This window comes from Engystomops pustulosus, chromosome 3 (genome assembly GCF_040894005.1).
Source record: "Engystomops pustulosus chromosome 3, aEngPut4.maternal, whole genome shotgun sequence".
NCBI classification, from domain to species: domain Eukaryota; kingdom Metazoa; phylum Chordata; class Amphibia; order Anura; family Leptodactylidae; genus Engystomops; species Engystomops pustulosus.
In genome coordinates this window covers 55,827,785-55,848,868 of record NC_092413.1, presented here as the reverse complement: position 1 = coordinate 55,848,868, position 21,084 = coordinate 55,827,785, and the positions used below count along the sequence as shown (strand labels likewise).

Sequence of the window (21,084 nt, the reverse complement as noted above, 5' to 3'; positions counted from 1 at the left end):
CCCTTTTCCTTTAAACAAATAGCTTGACCATCCCCTGCAGACTCTGCCTTCTGGCTTAATGGAATGGGTTCTGATGGGGCTTTACTGTTTAGGATTTACTAAAAATATGACTTTGTTCCAGTAACTTTTCAATGGTGCCCCCAAATGTATGGCCCAATAGAACTGTGTACTACATTTCTGCTATTGACAATGTACAGAGACTGAAATACTGCACAGTTTAATCTCCTGGCAAAGGAATTGTACGGACAGTTTAGAAGAACACATCAAGAGTATTTTCTGACCTATATGCTTATCATGGATCCTAAATGTGGTATGAACATAGCATAACTTTTCTTTAAGTGTATACTTCACAAGGAAATAACTTCAGTACATGAACTTACAAGCAAAATTATGCTGGCAGAGTTTTTGGTAACAATAATGTTATGAGGCAGCATAGCAACATTTCTGCAAACAGCCCAGATCTTCATTATAAAAATATCATCATTCTCACTCTATTCGGCTTGGCATTCTGTGCAGTAGGGTGTGATATTCCCATTAGTGCCTGAACAGCACTTTCCTCATGGAGTAGCTTCAGAATCTGTAGAGGTGGAAGTTTACCCAGGAATAAACCTTTCCCTTAAAATGAGTCCAGTAATTATCACTTACATCACTACACAGAGACAGGGCATAATATATCAGGTCAAGTGGTGCATCTAAGAATAGCCCCAGACATTGAGTGTGGAAGCTCTGCACTATATAAGACATGAGTAAGCTTAGATGTAATTGCTGACATGCCATTGTTTTATATCATATCTGGCTCTTGTCACCACCAGAGTGTGTTAAACGGCCAGAAACCTTACAGAACGAGTCACTGTTGGCATGTAAAAAACTTGGATTGGTGAGAACTGACCACATTTAACAACTTTATTCTTCCCAACAGTTTGATGCAAAATTTTCCAGATGGAAATGTGAAGAGAAACAAATGAGAAAAGTAGGAATCAAACAAATGAGAATTGCTGACTTGGTTTTTGTTCAACCGTTATGTCCCTATTCTATTCTCCTAATCCTTGGAATAAATAAGATCCTAAAATTTAGCTGATAAAATAGACCATCAGCTTCTACGTAAAGATTTAATGCAATATTATACAAAATACAAAGCCAGAAGTGTAAAAAGTTAATGTCATACTGAATAGGTGACACAAAAAAAAGCTGGGAGTGGGTATCTAAGAGGTGTGCCACAGGTGCTGGGAATGAAGGCCACTATTACTTATATATAAGGGGGGCACTTTTCCACATCAGGAGCCAAGGGCAAAATATGATAACATTGAAGACCTAATTAAGACCTAATTAAGTCCTAATTAGTGTAGTGTAGTGAGATTTTCGCCACATTATATCCACTTTAGTGGTCACCCACAAAACATCTAGTTTTGGATTTCCTAAATGCTTGGCATTCAAAGGAGGAAATGAGTAAAAGGCTAAAAATGAGGAGTCATTTTTTCCTTTTCCTTACATCTCATCACTTCCTACTACACCCTCCTTAACCTGCGGTAAGATCAGATATTTCCCCCCTCAAGATTAAGTTACACACCAGACTTTTACTTTCTACCATCTCTTTATGTATGAGATATCTTGCTGAGAAGGATGTGTTCCATTTCTGTAGGGATGGGCTGGCTGAGCGCCATGTCAGATACAGTTCAGCTATATCTGGAATGCAGGGTTACCCATCCCTGTCCGTACTTACTGCATAATAGGACAATTCAACATGTTTTCACTATTATCTAACATACTAAGTATTTGCAGATACAGACTGGGTGACATAAAGAAATGCTTCATGTTATTCATTCCAAATAAAATTAAAGGGGTTGGCCATGTTACCTCATGTTTTTTTGTATTGTGTGTGTGTGTAAGTGCTGAGGGAAGGATATTAAGTAACTTATCAATATACATATATATTAAAAGTTCTGCTCTGCTTTTTTGATATGTAAAGTGAAACCTCCTGTCTTTTAATTCATCAGCCAGAGATTCCATAGACATGTCCTATATTTCACCGTGCACGCTCATGGTGTAGTGAGCTCACTGGGGACCAAAATCCTCCCGCAAGTGGTGCTGCCGGATATCGATCCCCATTACATTTGTGGTAGTAAACCTTACATACATGCAAAAGAGGCTTTGGAAGAGCACTTAAGAGCTACGGTTCCTCCTTTTGCTGGATCCAGGAGAGGTGTAGCTGAAGGTGGTTGTATGATAGAAGATTGTGGGTGTAGGCAGTGTAGCAGGAGGCATTGGTATTGCTGTGGAGCCAGAGCGCTCTGATAGCACCCAAAAAGCACTTCAGACAGTACTTTTGGCACAGAAGCAGCAGCTGCAAAATCAAAACAAAGGCATGGATGGCACATGTGGGGATTTACAATACAGGTTATTAAAGGGAACCTGTCACCCTATTTTTCACAAATACAGGTAGTGACAGGTTCATATAGATCCCTAGTAACTATTTGACACCCTGCTTTTAGCTAAAAATAGTTTCCCTCAGATCCCCATAAAATCAGAGTTATAGTATTGTCTGATATCTATGCATCTTTAGAGCGAGTCGAGGGGCGTGTCCTAATGTCATGTGACCAGGGTGAAATCATCAGTTTCTTAAGGTACTTAACATTCACAAACTTTACGCCATGTACATATCTGACCACATAAAACAATCACAGCAGCCTCCATGGACTTCTGCTCCTCTCAATGCAGGCTGTTGTGATTTTATGTGATACAATATGCTGTGATTTCATGAGATACATGCTTGTTGAACAGTTTTCTAATGCTAAAAAGCTGAAGGACCTCCAATGATGTCACCCTGGTCACATAACATTACAAACCTGGTCGCAAACAGAGATAGGATGGATGGGGCTGCTGCCTTCAGCCCGAGGAGGCAATGCCCACCTCAACTCGCTGTAGCCATGCATAGATACTAGGTAAAAAGTATGAAGTTGAATATATGGGAATCACAGGGGAACAATTTTTAGCTAAAAGAAAGGTGTCAATTAGTTACTAGGGCTCTATGGGAACCTGTCACTATCTTTATTTGTGAAAAATGTGGTGACAGGTTCCCTTTAAAGATGAGATAATAAATTTATATTGTTTTAATAGTTTTCAAAAAATCTCTTTATATGAATTATTTATAAATTAATTAATAATAAATTATTGGTAAATATGCATAAATAATTTTGATGTGTTATTAAAAACTGTATATAAAAACCCATATACCTAATGTACATTATTGTTTATTGATGAAAATCAGCAGTTTATTTATAGCGCTATGCGTTGCTGCTTTATAAACTGAATATAATATCTACATTTCTAGGTAATTTCTAAGTACATTTTTTTTTGGACTATAAGGCCCACACCGGAGTATAAGGTGCACCATCAATAAATGCCTGCTAAAATGTCTAGGTTCATATATAAGGCACACTGGACTATAAGGCGCACCTGATTATAAGGATGAATGACCAGCAGGTGGCAGACCTGTGCACAGTTCAAGGCAGCTGTTGTCTGTAAGTAAGGTTCATATATAAGGCGCACTGGACTATAAGGCATACCTTTGATTTCTGAGAAAATCAAAGGATTTTTTGTGCGCCTTATAATCCGAAAAATACGGCAACTAATATACTTAATAGAAAATATACACCTGAGCAGATGGAAGGAAATTATCTACTGTTAACACTTTCTTAGGGATATGTAAACCCAGCTTATATCAACGCAGCTTTAATGCTCTAATCTAAATTAGGGCCATTGAAGTAATGTGCAACAGACCACAAATTCACCCAACTATAATACCTGGTCACTAAAGGTTTCTGCTTCTTGTCCTCCTGATCATCATAATGGGGCACATTTACTTCGAAATTCAGAAAATGCACTAAAAGTGCTATCTTCCGTGTATATTGCTGCATGCAGTGATTCACTAAGATCGTATGATCGTAAAAGGGTTGTGTGCAAGACAATAGCAGTGCAGACACTTCTTAAATACCTGCGCAAGCCATTTTAGCCAAGAAGAACGCGCACAGTCTGACAAAAGTGTGTCACAAAGCCCTTGGTGAATGTGCCCCAATATGTCTGCATTAGAGAGAGTCTATCACCATGATTTACCTACCTGAACTAACTGCTATGTTATGTAGGGTTATGCCCACACATTCCACCCATGCCTTTGTTTTTATTGTCCTGCTGTGCATTTCATTCCAAAACTTTAGTGCAGAAATATGGAAATTAGGCTGAATTGCTTTGGCAGAGAACCTCATGGATCTGACTCCACATCTTGCTAGACCCAGAAGTGATGTGGGTTAAGGGGGAAGAATAAGAAGATGCTTGGTGGGGTGTAGCAGAGGGTGTTATTACTTCTGTGGAGCAAGAGTCCTGAGGTGCTCTGTTAATTCGCCCCTGAATCACGTGAACCTCATTTGCTTATTTGTTAACTTTTGGCAAGTAAGGAGGAGCTTTAAGATGAAAATAAAGGCATGGGTGGCCTGTATGGGCATAGACCCGCATAACACAGCAGTTACTTTGGGTAGGTAAAGCATAATGATGGATTTCCTTTAAGAAAGGGGCATCCAGATCCAACCAATTTAGTTTACCTGGATGGGAAACCAAAACCTCCATCCAACTACAAGTTTTGAATTGTAGCTCCCTTTGAATCAATGCCCAGCTTTAAGAATCCTTGTTATTTGAAATGGGGATGAGACATATTTATCTTCCTCACTAGATGATTGTCCTCTTATCAAAGAGTAAACATTTGAAATGGACGGTGTATGTAAATGGATTCACTCCATCCCAAATCACAAGGCTTCTTAAAGATCAGACCTTGGCTTATAGGGAACTACTTTACAAAACTTGGTGCTAGAGGCTTAGTTTTCCTTTCTCCACCCGAGAAAACTTATTTGGATAAACCTTTTCCAGAATTCTTAGGGCATTTAATATGGCCTATAAGAGACTCCTCACACTTCAAAGGGAATTTGGTTGGAGGGAACATGTTAGTGCTAATGCGAGAGCCATGAACTACCGTATTTTCTGGACTATAAGGCGCACATAAAAGCCTTGGATTTCCTTAGAAATCCAAAGTGCGCCTTATAGTCCGGTGCGCCCTATGTATGCCGCAGGGCATCGGACCCTACTTACATAGGTCCCCGCTACCGGAGACAGCAGATCTCCAGCGGGAACTGCAGACCACGCGGCACGAACAACTTCTGCCGCGTCGGTCTGCAGTTCCCGCTGGAGATCTGCTGTCTCGGGGACCTATGTAAGTATGGTCCGCTGCCATCCTCCACCTCCCCCTCACCTTCCCCGCTCACCTTCCCCGCGTTCCGCGTCGCGTCTCGGCGTCCCGTCGTGTCTCGTCCCGTCGGGTCTCCGCTCCACCCCCGGACCTCCGCCACGCCCCCGACCCGCACCTTATAGTCCGATGCGCCTTATATATGGAATTATTACATGTATAAGGCGCATCGGACTAATGCGCCTTATATTCCGGTGCGCCTAATGGCCCGGAAAATACGGCATGCTGATTTGCAAATTAAGTTGCCACAATTGTCTCTCTGCGCCGCTAAAGAGGTTTCAGCATTCAAGAGTTGTAAGAGAGGCTTTAGATTGGAAGAATGCTGGGGCCAGTTTTACTGATGACTTAGACAAGTATTTTTGACATTTCAGAAAATGACAGCATTTTAATTCTGGAAACTCCATTTGTAACCCATTCCTCAGGAAACATTAGACATTTACATAAATATATAAGCCACTTCGCCCACTTTCCATCCATACATAGTAATGTCTTTTTAAAGCATTTACATTTTTAGTTTAGACTTTGGAGCTTGATATGAATGTACTTGAGCTGAAGTCAGACTGACAGGGAAAATAAATCAGGAAGGGTCTAATAAGCTATTAGCAGTAGTCATTGATTTCTGCCCCCGAATAAGTTATAATGAATTACAGCTATATAATTCCTAAATCCAAAAGTTGAACATTTGCCAAAAGGTAGAAGAAAAAAAATTGGACCCGGGCAGCTGCGTCACAAACAAGATTTGATCACTCCCGTCTAGGGTGCCAGGAGATTTGAGACAGATGTTCTCAGACACGCCGCATGCCTAAAACATTTCCAGGGGACGGACTCTAGTGAGAGAGAGGGAAAGAGAGTGACTTAATAACGGCAGAAACAGCTGGAGTATGCAGGAAGACACAGGAGTCTATTCTCCCCTAGGTGTTCAGCCATCCTCCTTGCATTACATCTACTTGTCAGAGCTGGCTGTGTAAGCTGTCATGCAGCGTGCTCAATTTTTTTTTTTTTTTTCTTTTTACACTTTCATTCTCCCTGTGAATAAAGTGCAGCATTGTGATTACTAATCCCACTCTGGTGACTCGACTTTAAATGTGGTCTTGGAGTAGATCCCGGAGTTCTGTCTGTTAATCTTCCCACTCCTGTTTCAGAGACACCACTGGATGCTGAGCAAAGAGCACTGACAAGCTGCCTTTGCTTCTCCCTCATATTGCTCTTTTTAATACTTTTTTTCCCTGCACTTTGGGAGGAAATCCATGGATACCAAGCTGATCTGTCTATTTTTCCTTTTCTCTGTGCCTCTGCTGGCAGTGGGAAACCAGACAGGGCGCATCAAGGTGGTCTTCACACCCAGCATTTGCAAAGTGACCTGTACCAAGGGCCGCTGTCATAACAACTGCGAGAAGGGGAATACGACAACGCTTATCAGTGAGAATGGTCACGCCGCTGACACGCTGACTTCCAGTAACTTCAGAGTAGGTAAGTAAAGTCACAGATTTTATCATATGTATAATATTTTGTTATGCTTTACCGATAAATCCACCATAGTGGTCATTTGTGAATAATGTTATTCTACTTGGTGTTGGGACAAGAAAAACTTTTATGAGGGGTCATTAACCAATATACGTAACCTGTCATTATGAGAGTGCATATTAGCTAATATTCTTGGAGCCATGCCATTGTGTTTTGTGGTGTGTTTCTATGTGTTGTCAGTGTCCACCATAAAATATGTTTCCTTCCCTGATGAAGAAAATAGGATACAGCAGAGGCTACTTGACTGTTCACTTAGGACAATTCTTCTTCCTATTATATTGCTGTGATTTTCTGAATATTCTGAGCAGATTTTTGTTTTGCTTAATAAGGAAGCGCTCATACAGCACATAATCCTCTGCTTACTGTGCCGTCCATCCCAAAGTAGCACACACTTGAAAGAGTCAAATATTTGAACATTTACAGGACTTTTCAAGTAATTTCTCACTAGACTTTCTAAACACATTTTTGGCACTTGCAGGCCCTGTCTGGTTTTCCATGTTGCAGACATGTGCTATGAAGGCTATGCTCTATGCTTTAGTGTATCATTCCACAAGAGCTGTAGGTTCACTGATAATAGACAAACGGTCATATAGACACAATGAGATACAGTATACAGTATATCACAGAAATATACTCCTGTAATGTCCATTGTAACAAGGCGTTTGTGCAGATTTATAACTGCGCTGTATCTCAGCCAGGTTTATGGAATCATCCACACTCCCTGGAAAGTCGACAGGTGCACAGCTATGAGTTTAGTCATAGTAGGGTTACTAATATTTGTTTTTATTGGATTGTCTGATTCACTTCATGTCCACTCCGATAATGTGTTGATTCAGCACATATTTCTATCCAAATTTGGTGAGCTCGGCTTCTAATGTCAGTAACCGGTCCGTGTATTTTAATAAATCAGTAATACAGATGAATACTGTGCATTGCAGTGAAACCTCTTCAAAAGACCACCTTTTTGAAAAGGCCACTTTATGTAAACCAGAATCTTATGACAAAATTTCAGTTCCACCATATATTATTAATACTAGCTGCCAACTTGAGGAAGACCATCTCTTGAGTGGACTACTGATCAATCCTATTTTGACAGGTCATCTCACAGAGGTCTCACTATACAGTATATGTTGTTTGGGGAAAGTATAAACAGTATAGATAGTCAGTATATAAATGTTTATACTACAGTATAATATATATAAATGGATGAGGAGGCAGTGTAGCTGCAGTTTATATCTCTATCAATCTATATGAGACTACATGCTGCAAATGGGATGGAGTAGAATGAGACATCTTATTGGCTCAAAGTATACACTGAATTGATACAGGTCCACCCATTCTCTAGGCCAGTGATGGCGAACCTTTTAGTAGCCGAGTGCCCAAAAAACAACCCCCCTTATTTATCGCAAGGTGCAAACCAAAAAGCTCCCTGTTCTTCAACAACTTTCAATCATATTGGCCTCTTGAGGACATCAACACAGTGGAAAGAAGGAGGGAAAATTTCCATCACTGTAGCTTTTATCCAGAGTTGCACTGTACATGGAGAATTGTGGAGCTAGCAGGAGGACCTCCAAAGATAATTTGGCCCTGACCACACATTCTCCCTCTTCCTACAGTCCTAAGCAGCCAAGTAAGTATTAAAATATGACTGAAAGCAGCATTTTTTAAGTTGCTTGGAACTGCAGGAATATTCTTTGAGTCCTGTCTGGTGTGCTGGGTCGATGGCCCAGGTGCCCACAGAAAGGGCTCTAAGTGCCGCCTCTGGCACCCGTGCCATAGGTTCGCCACCACTGCTCTAGGCATTAAGAAAGCGAAAGTATCATAAAGCCCTTCAACAATAGGTTCCATATACAAAAAATGTTTATGGGTGATTGTTTGTTTATGTTTGGATAAGTACATCTAGAATGTGTGAGACCAATTTGGTTTCTGTATTGGAAATGAATTTGTTCTGGAAATAAGTTTCAACTAAAGTAGGCAACATACTGTAGCAACTTGACATTGTGTTTGCTTTGCCCTCAGTACCTGGCAGTGGCCCACAATAGGATTTGCTTTGTTGGCAGTGACCCACAATGGGATTTACTTTGTAATACTTGAATCCCCTCTTTATAAGTGCAATGATTGGGATTCCCTGTTGGCAGTGAAGGACTAGATTATTGTGCAGTGTACATGGTGAGCAGTAGGAATACCCCATTCTTTATAACCCTCTTTTATGTTTTGTGTAAATAGGAAGTGGTACACCAAGTGTGACTTTGACAAACTAATGAGGTGTTTCCGGTCCCATTTCATTTAGCTATATCTGGATTATGATGAGACCTGTTCCAGAAACCACCAAGCCTTGCAGATATAGCTTCAGTATTACAATTTTTATGATCAACAAATTCTTTACTCATCTGTTTTTTTACAGTCTGCAGAGCAGCACATCCTTCCCTTCCAAGCAAAATTTGCTAAAATGAAACGTTTTTCATGGTTCACGGAAACTGATATGGCCGTTATTAGTGGTTGTAATTTTGGGAAAATCAGTGTTGAAGTAGCAGGGGTTCTCAGGCAACCATTTACTTAGCTGTCACTAGCACAGTGAAGAGAACAATCCACCAGTACTTGTACTTGCATTAGTAAGGGTTGTCCCTACACATGCTGTCAGTGCTGGGATTGATAACCCTTGTAGGGACATAATCCAATGACAAGGGGAATGATAACACATAGCTTCATTATTACCATTTATTTCCAGTTCTAAGAAAAGAAGTTCTAGAATTGGTATCTTTAAGGGGAAACTATTTCAGTTTAGAACTGACTCATACTTTTTAACAAACAATGTGTACAGTATGTTGAAATATTAGAATTTATTTAACCATTTAGGATACATATTGTTTTATAAAAAAGAAAAATAAAGCCTTTATCTCCTCCATCATGTTTCCATTGAATCCTTGGTTCTTGTTGGCAATGCTCCTTTAAAGAGGCTTTAAGTAACAGTGAAGGAATTTACCTGTCATGACTTGTAACTGCTGGAAGTGAACCAGATGCTTTCACCTTAGGCAATGTCCTCCTGTGCTGGGTTATTATCATTGAAGAAAATGAAAGGTGCACTTGTGGGTTATAATTGGTGTCCCTCACTGCAAGCTCCTACTTTAAATGCTCTTTGTACAATTCTGAAGCTTTAACAATAAATGCAACCTCAGTGACATATTTTGGCAGCTAACTAGAAGAACAGGGCCCCTCTTGAGTCGTGCTCTAAATTCTTTTATATATCCTGTAGGTAACCACTGCAGATAGCTACAATGTGTAAAACAGCTGTTGCATAGAGTGCACCATTCTTAAGACTTGCTTGCGGAGTAATATTTCCTTTATGATTTTCAAGTACTCTATAGAATGCTTGTGATGTCCGTGTAAAAGCTGGACTGTGCAGTTGAACACATTCATATAAAAAGGCACCAAATATTATAATCAGACATCAACCATAGTAATATATAATGTTTAGGAGAGACCTAGAGTTGTCCATTTTGTTATTTAAACAGATATAGAACAATGCTGTGTAAAATGCTCCACTCAAAACTTTAAAGGAAAACTACCAATACCTATAAGTCAAATTAAACAAAATATACTTAACTCTACTACTCTTTTTTTTAATTTTAACACGGCAAGATCGCATGAAAAAAAACAGCACAGAGCGCCGGGACTCGATGTCCGGGGCTCTGGGCTGCTAAATATTCACACCTCTCGACACCTCCCTTTCCCATGCTGAACAGACAGATTACTTCACACAGGAGGCATGAATTCACACCTCCTGCATGATAGATACCTTGATGGGAGAGGGAGGTGACTTCACACAGGAAGCATGAATAATTGCGTCCTGGCGCTCCTGGCTGCTTTCTCTAAGTCTTTTTTTTAGGCGATCGTGTCAAGATTAAAGAAGACAAGCAGTGGGAGCAAGATGAAGAGCAGTATACGTGAGTATGTTTAGTTTAATTTGGCTTATAGGTACTCGTAGTTTTCCTTTAAGCTGGTTTCACACAAGCCAGTTTTATCAATTTCATGCAGTTTGCAAGTGTGATAGGCTCGATAAAAAGAGATGGGTTTTAAGAGCACGTTTGAAACGTTGGAGGCTGAGTATTAGTCTGATAGTCCAGGGAAGAGCATTCCAGAGAATTGGTGCAGCTTTGGTGCAGCTCTGGAGAATTCCTGGAGACGTGTGTGAGAGGTTCAAAGTAAGGTAGGGATTAATCTAACATCACATCACGGTTTGGGTGCTAGACTGAGATGAGAGGGAGGTGCAGCATTATACATAGCTTATAAACACCTACATAGGAATAAAAACACAAATACATTACAACATCACAGTATTTTTTTGCCATTATAGTCTATGGAAGCTGACCCCTACCTACAGACCACCCCTTTCCTGTGCAGAGATTCCTGCTCAAAGAGGTCTGTGTGTCTGCCATTCATAAGAATTGATGGGGATCCTGAGCTATGTCTTTATTTGTGCTCACGTTCAAACTTCCACACATAAACAGTTCAAACTTTCAAACACACCTACCTCTGCTACATACCATTCCTTGGACAATATAAAGACACTGCCTCCTTGTAATTGGAAAACCTCAAGCATGTGATCAGTCACATGTTTATGACATCTCTCAAGGTCCTGGAGATATGGCTGCAATGAGAGTAAATTTGAGAATTGCTTATTTTAGCTCAGTGCAGAGTAAGGCAAAAGTTTTTATACTTTAAAGGTAATTGTTCTTTAAAGGTAACCTGTCACATACTTTTACCCCACTAAACTAGCAGCCCCTTCAGGTAGGGTAAGACATGTCCTGTCTAACATTGCCTCTTTTATGTGAAATCTCATCCATCTTCTCCAAAGTCATATGCAAATTAGCTGAGAAGAGTCAAGATCAGAGGTTGAGGATAAATATCACTTTATATGCTTATATCTTGGGTTCTGTAGCATATAGAACCATGGTTATGAAATCACATCAGATCACATCAGGCTTGTGGTTCTGTGATCGATAGAATCAGAGGTATAGGCAGTTGACGAAAAAAGGTCGGAATTTGGTCTTGCAGCGGTCTTCCCAACTATGAATTTACCAGGCCACATCTCTGGTTCTGCAGCACCAAGAACCACAATTCTGATGCACTTTGAAAGAGAAAATTATTTTCTTTAACATGATTACATGTTCTAGTCTATGGTACCATTGTTCTAGCTGCTCTAGAGCCCAAGATATGTCTAAATAGACACTCCCCACTTCACCCAACCTCTAACCCTTCTCTAAAAAAATATTAAAATTTTTTGCTCACTTTCACATGGCTGGTGAGATTTCACGTTAAAAAGGGATTCATTTCATACCCTATTTTAAAGGCTGCTAGGACATCACAATTCTGTATGTGTCGTTGGATAAAAATGTCTATTTAGTCAGTTTATTCAGTTTTACTCAGATGAAGACCTTATATTGCTTGTTTATAGCTGCCTTCAGCATTTCTTTGCAACTCAAAAATACCGGTCACAATCAGGTAGTCTTGACGTTGAATACACATAAATATACTGGTCTCTAATGGGGCTGAAAATAGAATACTAGCCAAACTATAAATATTCTAGCCATTCCCTTATAATACTGGTCAGGTAGTTATCCTTTTCCAAAGTACGGTAATTACAGGTTACCGATGAGACTGCAGAGCACAACTTATAATGGGACTTCATCTCAGCAGCAGGTCTAGAAGCTGGAAAGCTTGTGTTTTTTAGTGAGACTTTTCTCAGGGATGGTGGTTTTATTTCAAAATATGTGTTTCAGACCCAGAATATGTCCTTCTTCAGAATGATTCATGTACGTTATTTACAGGTATGCTGTATGCAGTAATATACGGTGTCATACTGAACAATATGGAAATGGTGGCCTCCAATTGAAATCAGTGTTTTCTTATGTTTCCCATATTTTGAAAACTTGGCTTATGAGACAAACAGTACATAGACAATCAAAGGGGTAGGAGTGGGATAGAACAGTAGGATACATGGGAGATGGTGGGTGTATCACAGAAAAGAGATAGGGGGAAGGTAAAGAGAAAAAGAAATGAGCAGGGGATTTTAAATTAAAGTAACATTTTAGCTGAAACCCAGGTGGTGAAAGAGGTTGAGCCCCTGAAGGTTAGCCAGGGGGTTCATACAGTATAAAACAAAGTAACTCTGCCGTCATCTATTGCCTTCAACTCTTTCATTCTGAATATATGATTAAGGGCAGAAACCCAGTCAGCTCTAAATAGAGGGACTGGAGATGGACAACAACGAGAAATAGCTTGGAGAGTTGCTACAAGAAAGTGTCTCAATAAACTCTTGACATGGGTCCTGGAAGGGCAAGGCCTGTTCTGGCATAAGTACCATCTGAGAATTAGTCAATTAGAGCATTGTATAGCTGATTGACATCTTGCCAGAGGGGGGCAATGAGGGGGCAACCCCACAAAATATTTAGTTCCCCCTTAAGCCACACTGTCCCCCCATAAGCTGCATTTTCCCCCCATAAGCCACATTGTCCCCCCATTGAAGTTTAGTGGGACACCTGCTTTTAAAGGAGTGACACATTTAGTAACTCTAATTTCTGTAAATTAACTTTGTTACTTAGTTTAACAAAGGTGTTAAACTCCTTCAGTATTGAGGGGAGAGAGATTCTAGGGTTGGTTACATAAAGAAGCAGATCGTCCGCAAATAGGGACATCTTGTGGTAAGCATTCCCAATTTATGTGCACTGAATGGTGAAATTCCGGAGGGCAATAGCCAGGGACTATATCACTAGGCAATACAGGAAGGGAGATAGCTGGCACCCCTGCCTAGTCCCGTTTGAGATTGAGAATGGTAGTGAGAGTGCACCATAGGGGGGTACATATTTGGAAGGAGTCAAGTGTAAGGAGTATAGCTTTCTTCCTGTAAGTTATTTCCCCTATACTGGTAATGGAACCCATCAGTTTATATCTGTTCTTATAGAATGAAGAGATGAATAGGAAAGGAATTCCTCATTTTACATAGGGGTAATAAATCTTATCTTGTCACGTACAAGAATTTTGCTATCATCAGAGTACAACCACCATACATGCGCTGTATGGTAAGTTTACAAAATCCAGTGAAAGGATGTGCCAATATGGATAGACCACACATTCTCTGTTTGCTCTATGCCTTCAGAACATTGTAAATCCCTTACAATGAATTTATCATTGTCATTTATTATTGTAATTCGGGCCTTTTTCTGGTGTACAAATTGGCTCAATTGGAAATTTGTTCAAAAAGGTGCAACTTTTTGTGATATTTGACAACCTACTTTTCATTTTAGCCTACTTATGCCAAATGTATAATGTGAATCCAGATGTGTGGCAAATTATCAAATATAGTCCCCTCCTGATATAAGAAACCTATTTAGCAGTTGCACAAAATTCTGAGACTTTTTTGTGACTTTTCACCAGTCTCAAATCCGAGGCAGACATGCCATTTTGATAAATCTCACATACAAAAAGCTCCTAAGTCTAAAAACTTGCTTGATTGTATCAAGATACATTTCAGGGGTTGTTTCACTCAAAATACCCTGGTTCCTGTCCATATTGGGGCATATGTATGTTATAGCATGGAAATACAATTTTATTGTATGTATATACTGTACATTTTTTTATTAAAAAAAAAGTCACAAGAAAATGACCCATTATGTTTTTTTATCTGATTATTTAAAACATTTTCTTTGTTTCTCTCTATTTTTACCGTGGTCACTAAGCCTAAGATAAGCCTAATATATTTATGGTTTCTAATTTTGTAGAGGTACTATATCAGCCCTATGCTCTCCAGTATGTTTCCGAACACTCATAAGTCTGGGAAATATAGCTGACGTATTATCTCAGATTCTATTTCATGACATGAATATGCTTATGTGAAGTTAACCTTAGGAATAGTATCATAGTAGATTAAGTTGCATAAACATCCAGGTCCAGTAAGTTCAACTTTTAACCCTACAGAATTGATCAAGAAGTGAAAAACTGCCACAGGTGATTGTCAATTGGCCCATACCAGGGGAAAACAAATTTCTATCTCTAGAAGTATAACCAAATCAGTGGGGGATAATACACCTTCTAGTACAATTTGATTTGAAGAATTCTCCCATTTTGTTGACCACCATTCCAGGAGAAATTCGAACATTTATAGTAAGGAATCCAAATCATTAGATGATCCAAAATGAAAACTACTTTCGGTTCATTTTTGTGGCAGATGAGCCACTACCACTGTAAAAATTGTATGCTATGTTGAATAGGAGTTTTACTTGAAATATCTGTATGGAATTGTGCATTCAGCTATTTCATAGTAAAGTATACCATTATATGCTATCCTATCCAAAAAGGTACTCTTATGACCTCTTTTCGCTGAATAGCGGTCCACTGATTAGATACGGTAAACATTTAGAGCAAGCACTGTGTGAAAGTTGCCTACAGCAATGTATTTAGAGGTGATATTTACAATAGGAAAATATGGCAGTTCTTCTTATGTAGTCTTTGGCTTACACATTCCAGCTGCTTTCCCGCTTGGTGTCATAACCACGGAATCCCACAATGGGGTTGACAAGGGATGACTTATTTACACAGAAAACTTGTGGTGAAACAATGTCATTTCTGGGCACAAAATTAGTTGACTCTTGAAATCAGATCTAGATGACACAGGAGTATTTTTGTGCCTAAGGGATAGATCAAAAGACAAAAATGACAACCAACAGCTGGTTATTCAGTTCAGTCTGCAAATCCACTTTTTCTGATTTGGCTTTTACTAAATTAGCTGGCCTCTTATTGCATGAGCTATATTACAGTACTCACAGCAAGCAGTATGAATGTTATTAACTACATAAATTAGAAAAAGGATACCTGTTTAAAGGGAACACTTGCATTCAAAAACTAATATTCTCAAGACAACATGATAAACTGTCCAGTTTGTAACTATTCTGTTTACTTACCATATATACTCGAGTATAAGCCTATTTTTACAGCACAACAAAATGTGCTGAAACCCCAAACTCGGCTTATACTTGAGTAAAATATATATATATATATATATATATATATATATATATCAAAACTCACCTTTCCGGCTTCCCCCGCTGCTGGCTATATACTGGGGAAGGGGGCTGGCTATATACTGGGGAAGGGGGCTGGCTATATACTGGGGGATATGGGCTGGCAGGCTATATACTAGAGAGCAGGTTCTGGCTATATACTATTTGGCAGGGTCCGACAGGCTATATACTGGGGAGGCTGTGACAATGCATTTCCCACCCTCGGCTTATACATGAGTCAATAGGTATTCCCAGGTTTTTGTGGTAAAATTAGGGGCCTCGGCTTATTCTTGGGTCGGCTTATACTCGAGTATCTACGGTATCTCAATGACATCCAGTATTTCACCTTTTTGGGTTGTCCTTCTATTTCTAGTAAAGAATATCTCTATTTTCCCCTGATATTGGTGCAAACAGAAGATACTTATTATAATTAGCAAAATGTTGATAAGCCGAAGGCTGAACACAAACTCACATTCAGCATATTCTCTGTGAAGATAAAATTTGGACCTGCACAGTTCTTTAATATTATATGTATACATTTATTTATTGTCAAGTGAAGACCCTGAGCTTCCCACAATTTCTATCCCTGTCTACTTGCTGGACTTGCTAGGGACAACTGGGTGGAAGTCCCAACCATAGATAAGTGCACAGTACAGATCAAAGGCAAACAAACACAAGGCAACAGAGCAAGGTCAAACATGCTGTGTCTAAACAAAGATGACATTGATGTGTAACCTCATGGAACACAAAAATGCTTGAGATACAGGCAAACTTCAGAGTAATAGCAGAATATTGCACAGAATCAGAGAGAGAGAGAGATTAAAGACTATTACAGGGACAGGGTATTGAAACAAGTAAGTATACATGGAGATGCCGAATGCCCCACAAAAGTTGTTTGGCGCATCCCACCAGCGCTACTATTGGCCTGAGTGACACATACCCTGCTCAGAGAGGCTGCTGACCTGTCACTCAAACAGCCTCCTGCAGAATATCACATCCAAATGTGGTCCCAAGATAGGAGAACTCATCTGCAGAAATGTACACCTGCTAAAAACAGGACTAAGGAAAGTGCAGACAGAGTTCTGGCATATATGAATAATATAATCAGGTTGGGGAGGAATATAATTATTGGTAGTGTAGTCTAAACACAGGGATTCCCACCAATCAAGTCAGGGAACACCACTGTCTTTCAGTCATCATGATGAGAACTTAGACTCAGTTCATTTCAGTTAGCCCCTTCATTTCAGGAAACGACTTCTAGAACTATTCTGATAGTTGAAGATATGCTTGTCTTGGAACAACATTCACTTGTAGCTTTTCAGTCCTTATTTGGAAAAAGATATCTGAGCATCATAAGTCTTATTTCCTTTCTGACAACCTTTACACTGAACTGTACATGCTGCCAGATCATGCTACTGTATTCAGTAGGTTGGCAAAGAGTAAGTCCTGAAGTTTTCAGCTATACAATGGAGGCAATTTTATGCTTATTTTCAGCTTAATGAACAGACAGATTTTTAGAATCTGACAGGTGTCACAATTATTTTTATTTTGTCCTTATGCAGGGAATTTCGAGATTTTCTCATCGCACACTGTACTTCAAAGTAATAGAAACATTTTAGTGATATCTTTTGTGTTTAGTTATAAAAAAATATGGAAATTTGGCAAAAATTTCTAAAAATTATTCATTTTCAAAGTACAAAATTTTCTGCTTTTCAGGCAGATAGTTATAGCCCCCAAGTAACTTTATAACTAACATTTCCCAAATGTCAGCTTTATATTGGCATGACTTTTTATGCATCCTCTCTCTTTTTTAGATTGTTAGGAGGTTCAGAATTGTGGGTGCAATGAAAATCGCGAAAACTCTTATTTAGATTCACCTACTCAGTTTTAAGTGACTTTGAGAGGCCTAAATAGCAGTAAAACCTCATAAATTATACCATTTTAGAAACTGCACCCTTCAATGTGTAAAAATGTGTAATTTACAAACTGTAATTTTTTTTAGACAATACATTAAATTGTCTAAATACATTAAAAATTAAACCGTCACAAAGTATTAAATAAACAAAAAACTCCATAAAGTTTGATAACCAATTTCTTCTGAGTATGAGTGTGCCCCATATGTGTTGGTAACTGCTGTATAGGCACATGGCCGGGCATAGAACGGAAGGGGCGCCATTCAGAGCAGATCTGTATTGTCACATTTTACAGGCTATAAAATGTTTCGGTTTTTTGTACTTTGTACATATGGGGGATTATATGTCCCCCATAGTAGGAGGATCCAAAGAGGCTGCTAGGGGGTGGAGTAGATTTATAAAGTTACAGGACACTTAAGGATTAGCCCTAAAAAGGGCTCCAATGTCATTCATTAGTTGAACATGCCACCAGATACAGCGGCCATTAAGGGGTTAAATCAATAATGACACATGGTAATTTGTCATTTGTTGCTGTTATTATAATATTATGTGATTCGATGAATGTATATGTTTAGAGGTAGAACTTGACATTTGTGTGGCAACTCTGATAATGTACAGGGACAGAACTTCCGGGTCTCTATAAACAAGCAGATACTCGGCAGTAACGGCCAGATCCGTAGCTACACAGGAGTGGGGTGAGAGAGGTAAGTATATGTATTTTATTATTTTTCAAGTCCCCCCAGCCATATATTTAAAATAATTCAAACCTGGACAACCCCATTAAGGATGAGTCATAGCTGCCTTAAAAGTTTAAGTACCGTAATCTATTTGGTCAAGTGGATTATGGAGAGATAGGTAAAGACCCCATGTACTCCCTGTAAATTTAATGCATAACACTTATCAGCATTATAAAGGCAAGTTCTTATATTAAATTTTACACATTTTTTATTAAAAGTACTTCTTTTGTAAAAACCAAAAACAATTGATACTGTTTAACTTATGATGCATATCAACCTCATTCTTGGAACACAAATGAAGTGGAGCTGAACACAACGTTGCTGGTTTCTTTTACTTATGCAATGTTTTACCGCAGTATTTGTTTTGTTTGTCTTAATTTACCAGTATGTTATAGTTCATTTCTTGAAATGTATGCGTCTTTAAACTTTCATTTTGCTGGTTCAAAGCCCAGACTCATAAAGTAAAGGTTGACTTGAAGCATGATCTAAAACATACATCCAATGTTTATAGCAAGTGAACCTTTGTCATGGGTATGCCTTTCATTATGAATCAGTCTGTAGTATCATGCTTTTCACTAGTTGGTTATTTATAGGATTAGATTGGTCCAGGTCCATTTTTTTTTTACTCTAATGTTAACATCTCAATACACATAAAAAAAAATCTCAATGTCGGCAGTCTGATAACTGCCGTGCAAGGTGCTTCATTCTGAAGTTCTTGTTTAAGTTGAATGTTTTGGCTGGATCCCACAGAGCTGTCTTGGTCTCAGTTTCAGATGTCTGCCATCCAATGAACTTTGTTGATTAATTTATGGCATGAACACAGTGCCAGGGAAAACGTTGAAAACCAAACGGTTTATATGCCTGTAGTTAGGTACTACGTTGGTGAAGTGGAATCCTAGAATTCCACATTGACAAACTAAATGTGGTGTCATGGAAGCCTTGAATTTTTCTCAATTTAAAAAGAAAGAGTTTTGTATAAAACTCCCAAATCACCCTACTCATATAAACAGCATTTTTAAGCTTTTCCTGTAGACCTGTTTGCCAGGGATCTGTTATTATTCCATGCCCACTGCCCTGTTAACTGTCCCTGCAGCCTTGGTTGCTGCCGATACCTCTGTTTCATCTTCCTTTTCATTGCATTGTCCTGACCACTCATCATTGAATACTGCTGGCTGAAGGCTCCTGGGTCCTAGGTTGTATATACACCTCCTAGAATTTATATATGTGTGCTTTTTCCTAAATTGTAATCTGCCAATCTCTGCCGCCTCTGAAGATAAAAGGCATTTCCCCTGACTTGGAGGTTCCTGAGCTTTGAGGTTCTCCTGATCCTGCAAAGGTGTGTTATTCTTCTGACTACAGAAGAAGCTTTGCTCCTTAACTCTGATTTTGCTGTTTGATCCTGTTTTTTTTTTCTTTCAAACCACCCACTGACAAAAGACGTCACCTGGTGCAGGTCTGAAGTCTGCAGCAACTTCTTTTGCGATTGCTGAAGTTTCTCCTGCACCCATGCTAATTGTGGGAGCAGGACCTACAACAGAGCTATGCAGTGAATGCAGGAGCCAGCGCTGCAACCGGCGGTCACGTGATTGCTGGGTCTGCAGGGGTACAGATCTGGTCAGACATCAGCCCCCACGGGGCGTCATTTCATTCAAAGTATTCCTCCTTCGTTGAGGTAATTTGAAAATTTTAAATATATATACTATACTTTTTGTAAATCTAATCCCAAATAAAGCTAAAAATGAAAGCAAAAGTCCTTAAACTTTTAAGGTTAAACTAGCCCTATGTGTCATGAAAAAAAACATAGCAAAAATTTTAAAGGTGTTTTATGATTATGAGTTCTAACTGCTCAGTATGAAAATCATTAAAAATGCCCTGGTCATTAAAGCCTTTTCAGGCCTTGTCATTAACGGGTTAATAACCCCATGTTTGACATAGTGCCCATAATACCTTATATTGCACCAGTTTCTAAATACCACTACAGGCGGTCCCCTACTTAAGGACACCCGACTTACAGACAACCCATAGTTACAGACGGACCCCTCTGCCCACTGTGACCTCTGGTGAAGCTCTCTGGATGCTTTAAAATAGTCCCAGATTGCAATAATCAGCTTAAAATTGTCTGCAATGAAGCTTTATTGATAATTCTTGGTCCTATTACAGCAAAAAAATTTGAAACTCCAATTGTCACTGGGGCAAAAAAAAAATTGTCGGGAACTACAATGATAAAATATACAGTTTCGACTTACATACAAATTCAACTTAAGAACAAACCTACAGTCCCTATCTTGTATGTAACCCGGGGACTGCCTGTAATCCCCTTGTTACTTTGGCACCCACTTCAGTTCAGTTATGCCCTTCTTATACATAATGTCCAAAATTGTACACAATACTCTGTGTGTGGTCGGACTAGTGATTTGTAGAAGGACAAAACTGTGTTTATGTTATCAGAATTTATGATTTTCTTGATAACTTTGTTTGGCATAGTAGCAGCTCCTCCTGGTTTCTTATTAATGGAAATGGAGCTTGGAGGATAAGAGCGTTAGCTTCTTATGTATACCTTTCTACTT

General features: G+C 39.2%; 1 protein-coding gene across 4 annotated transcripts in view; it reads left to right on the top strand.

Moving 5' to 3' along the window:
* LTBP1 (latent transforming growth factor beta binding protein 1) overlaps positions 1–21,084 on the top strand; it is a 257,405-nt gene that overhangs the window by 135,582 nt on the left and 100,739 nt on the right. For 3 of the 4 annotated variants that reach the window (XM_072140841.1, XM_072140839.1, XM_072140838.1), the window contains exon 5: positions 6,590–6,757. The exons of the other annotated variant lie outside the window; for it this stretch is intronic. In XM_072140841.1, the coding sequence (XP_071996942.1) occupies positions 6,590–6,757 (168 nt within the window). The remainder of the gene's footprint in view (positions 1–6,589; positions 6,758–21,084) is intronic. 4 annotated transcript variants of the gene reach the window in all.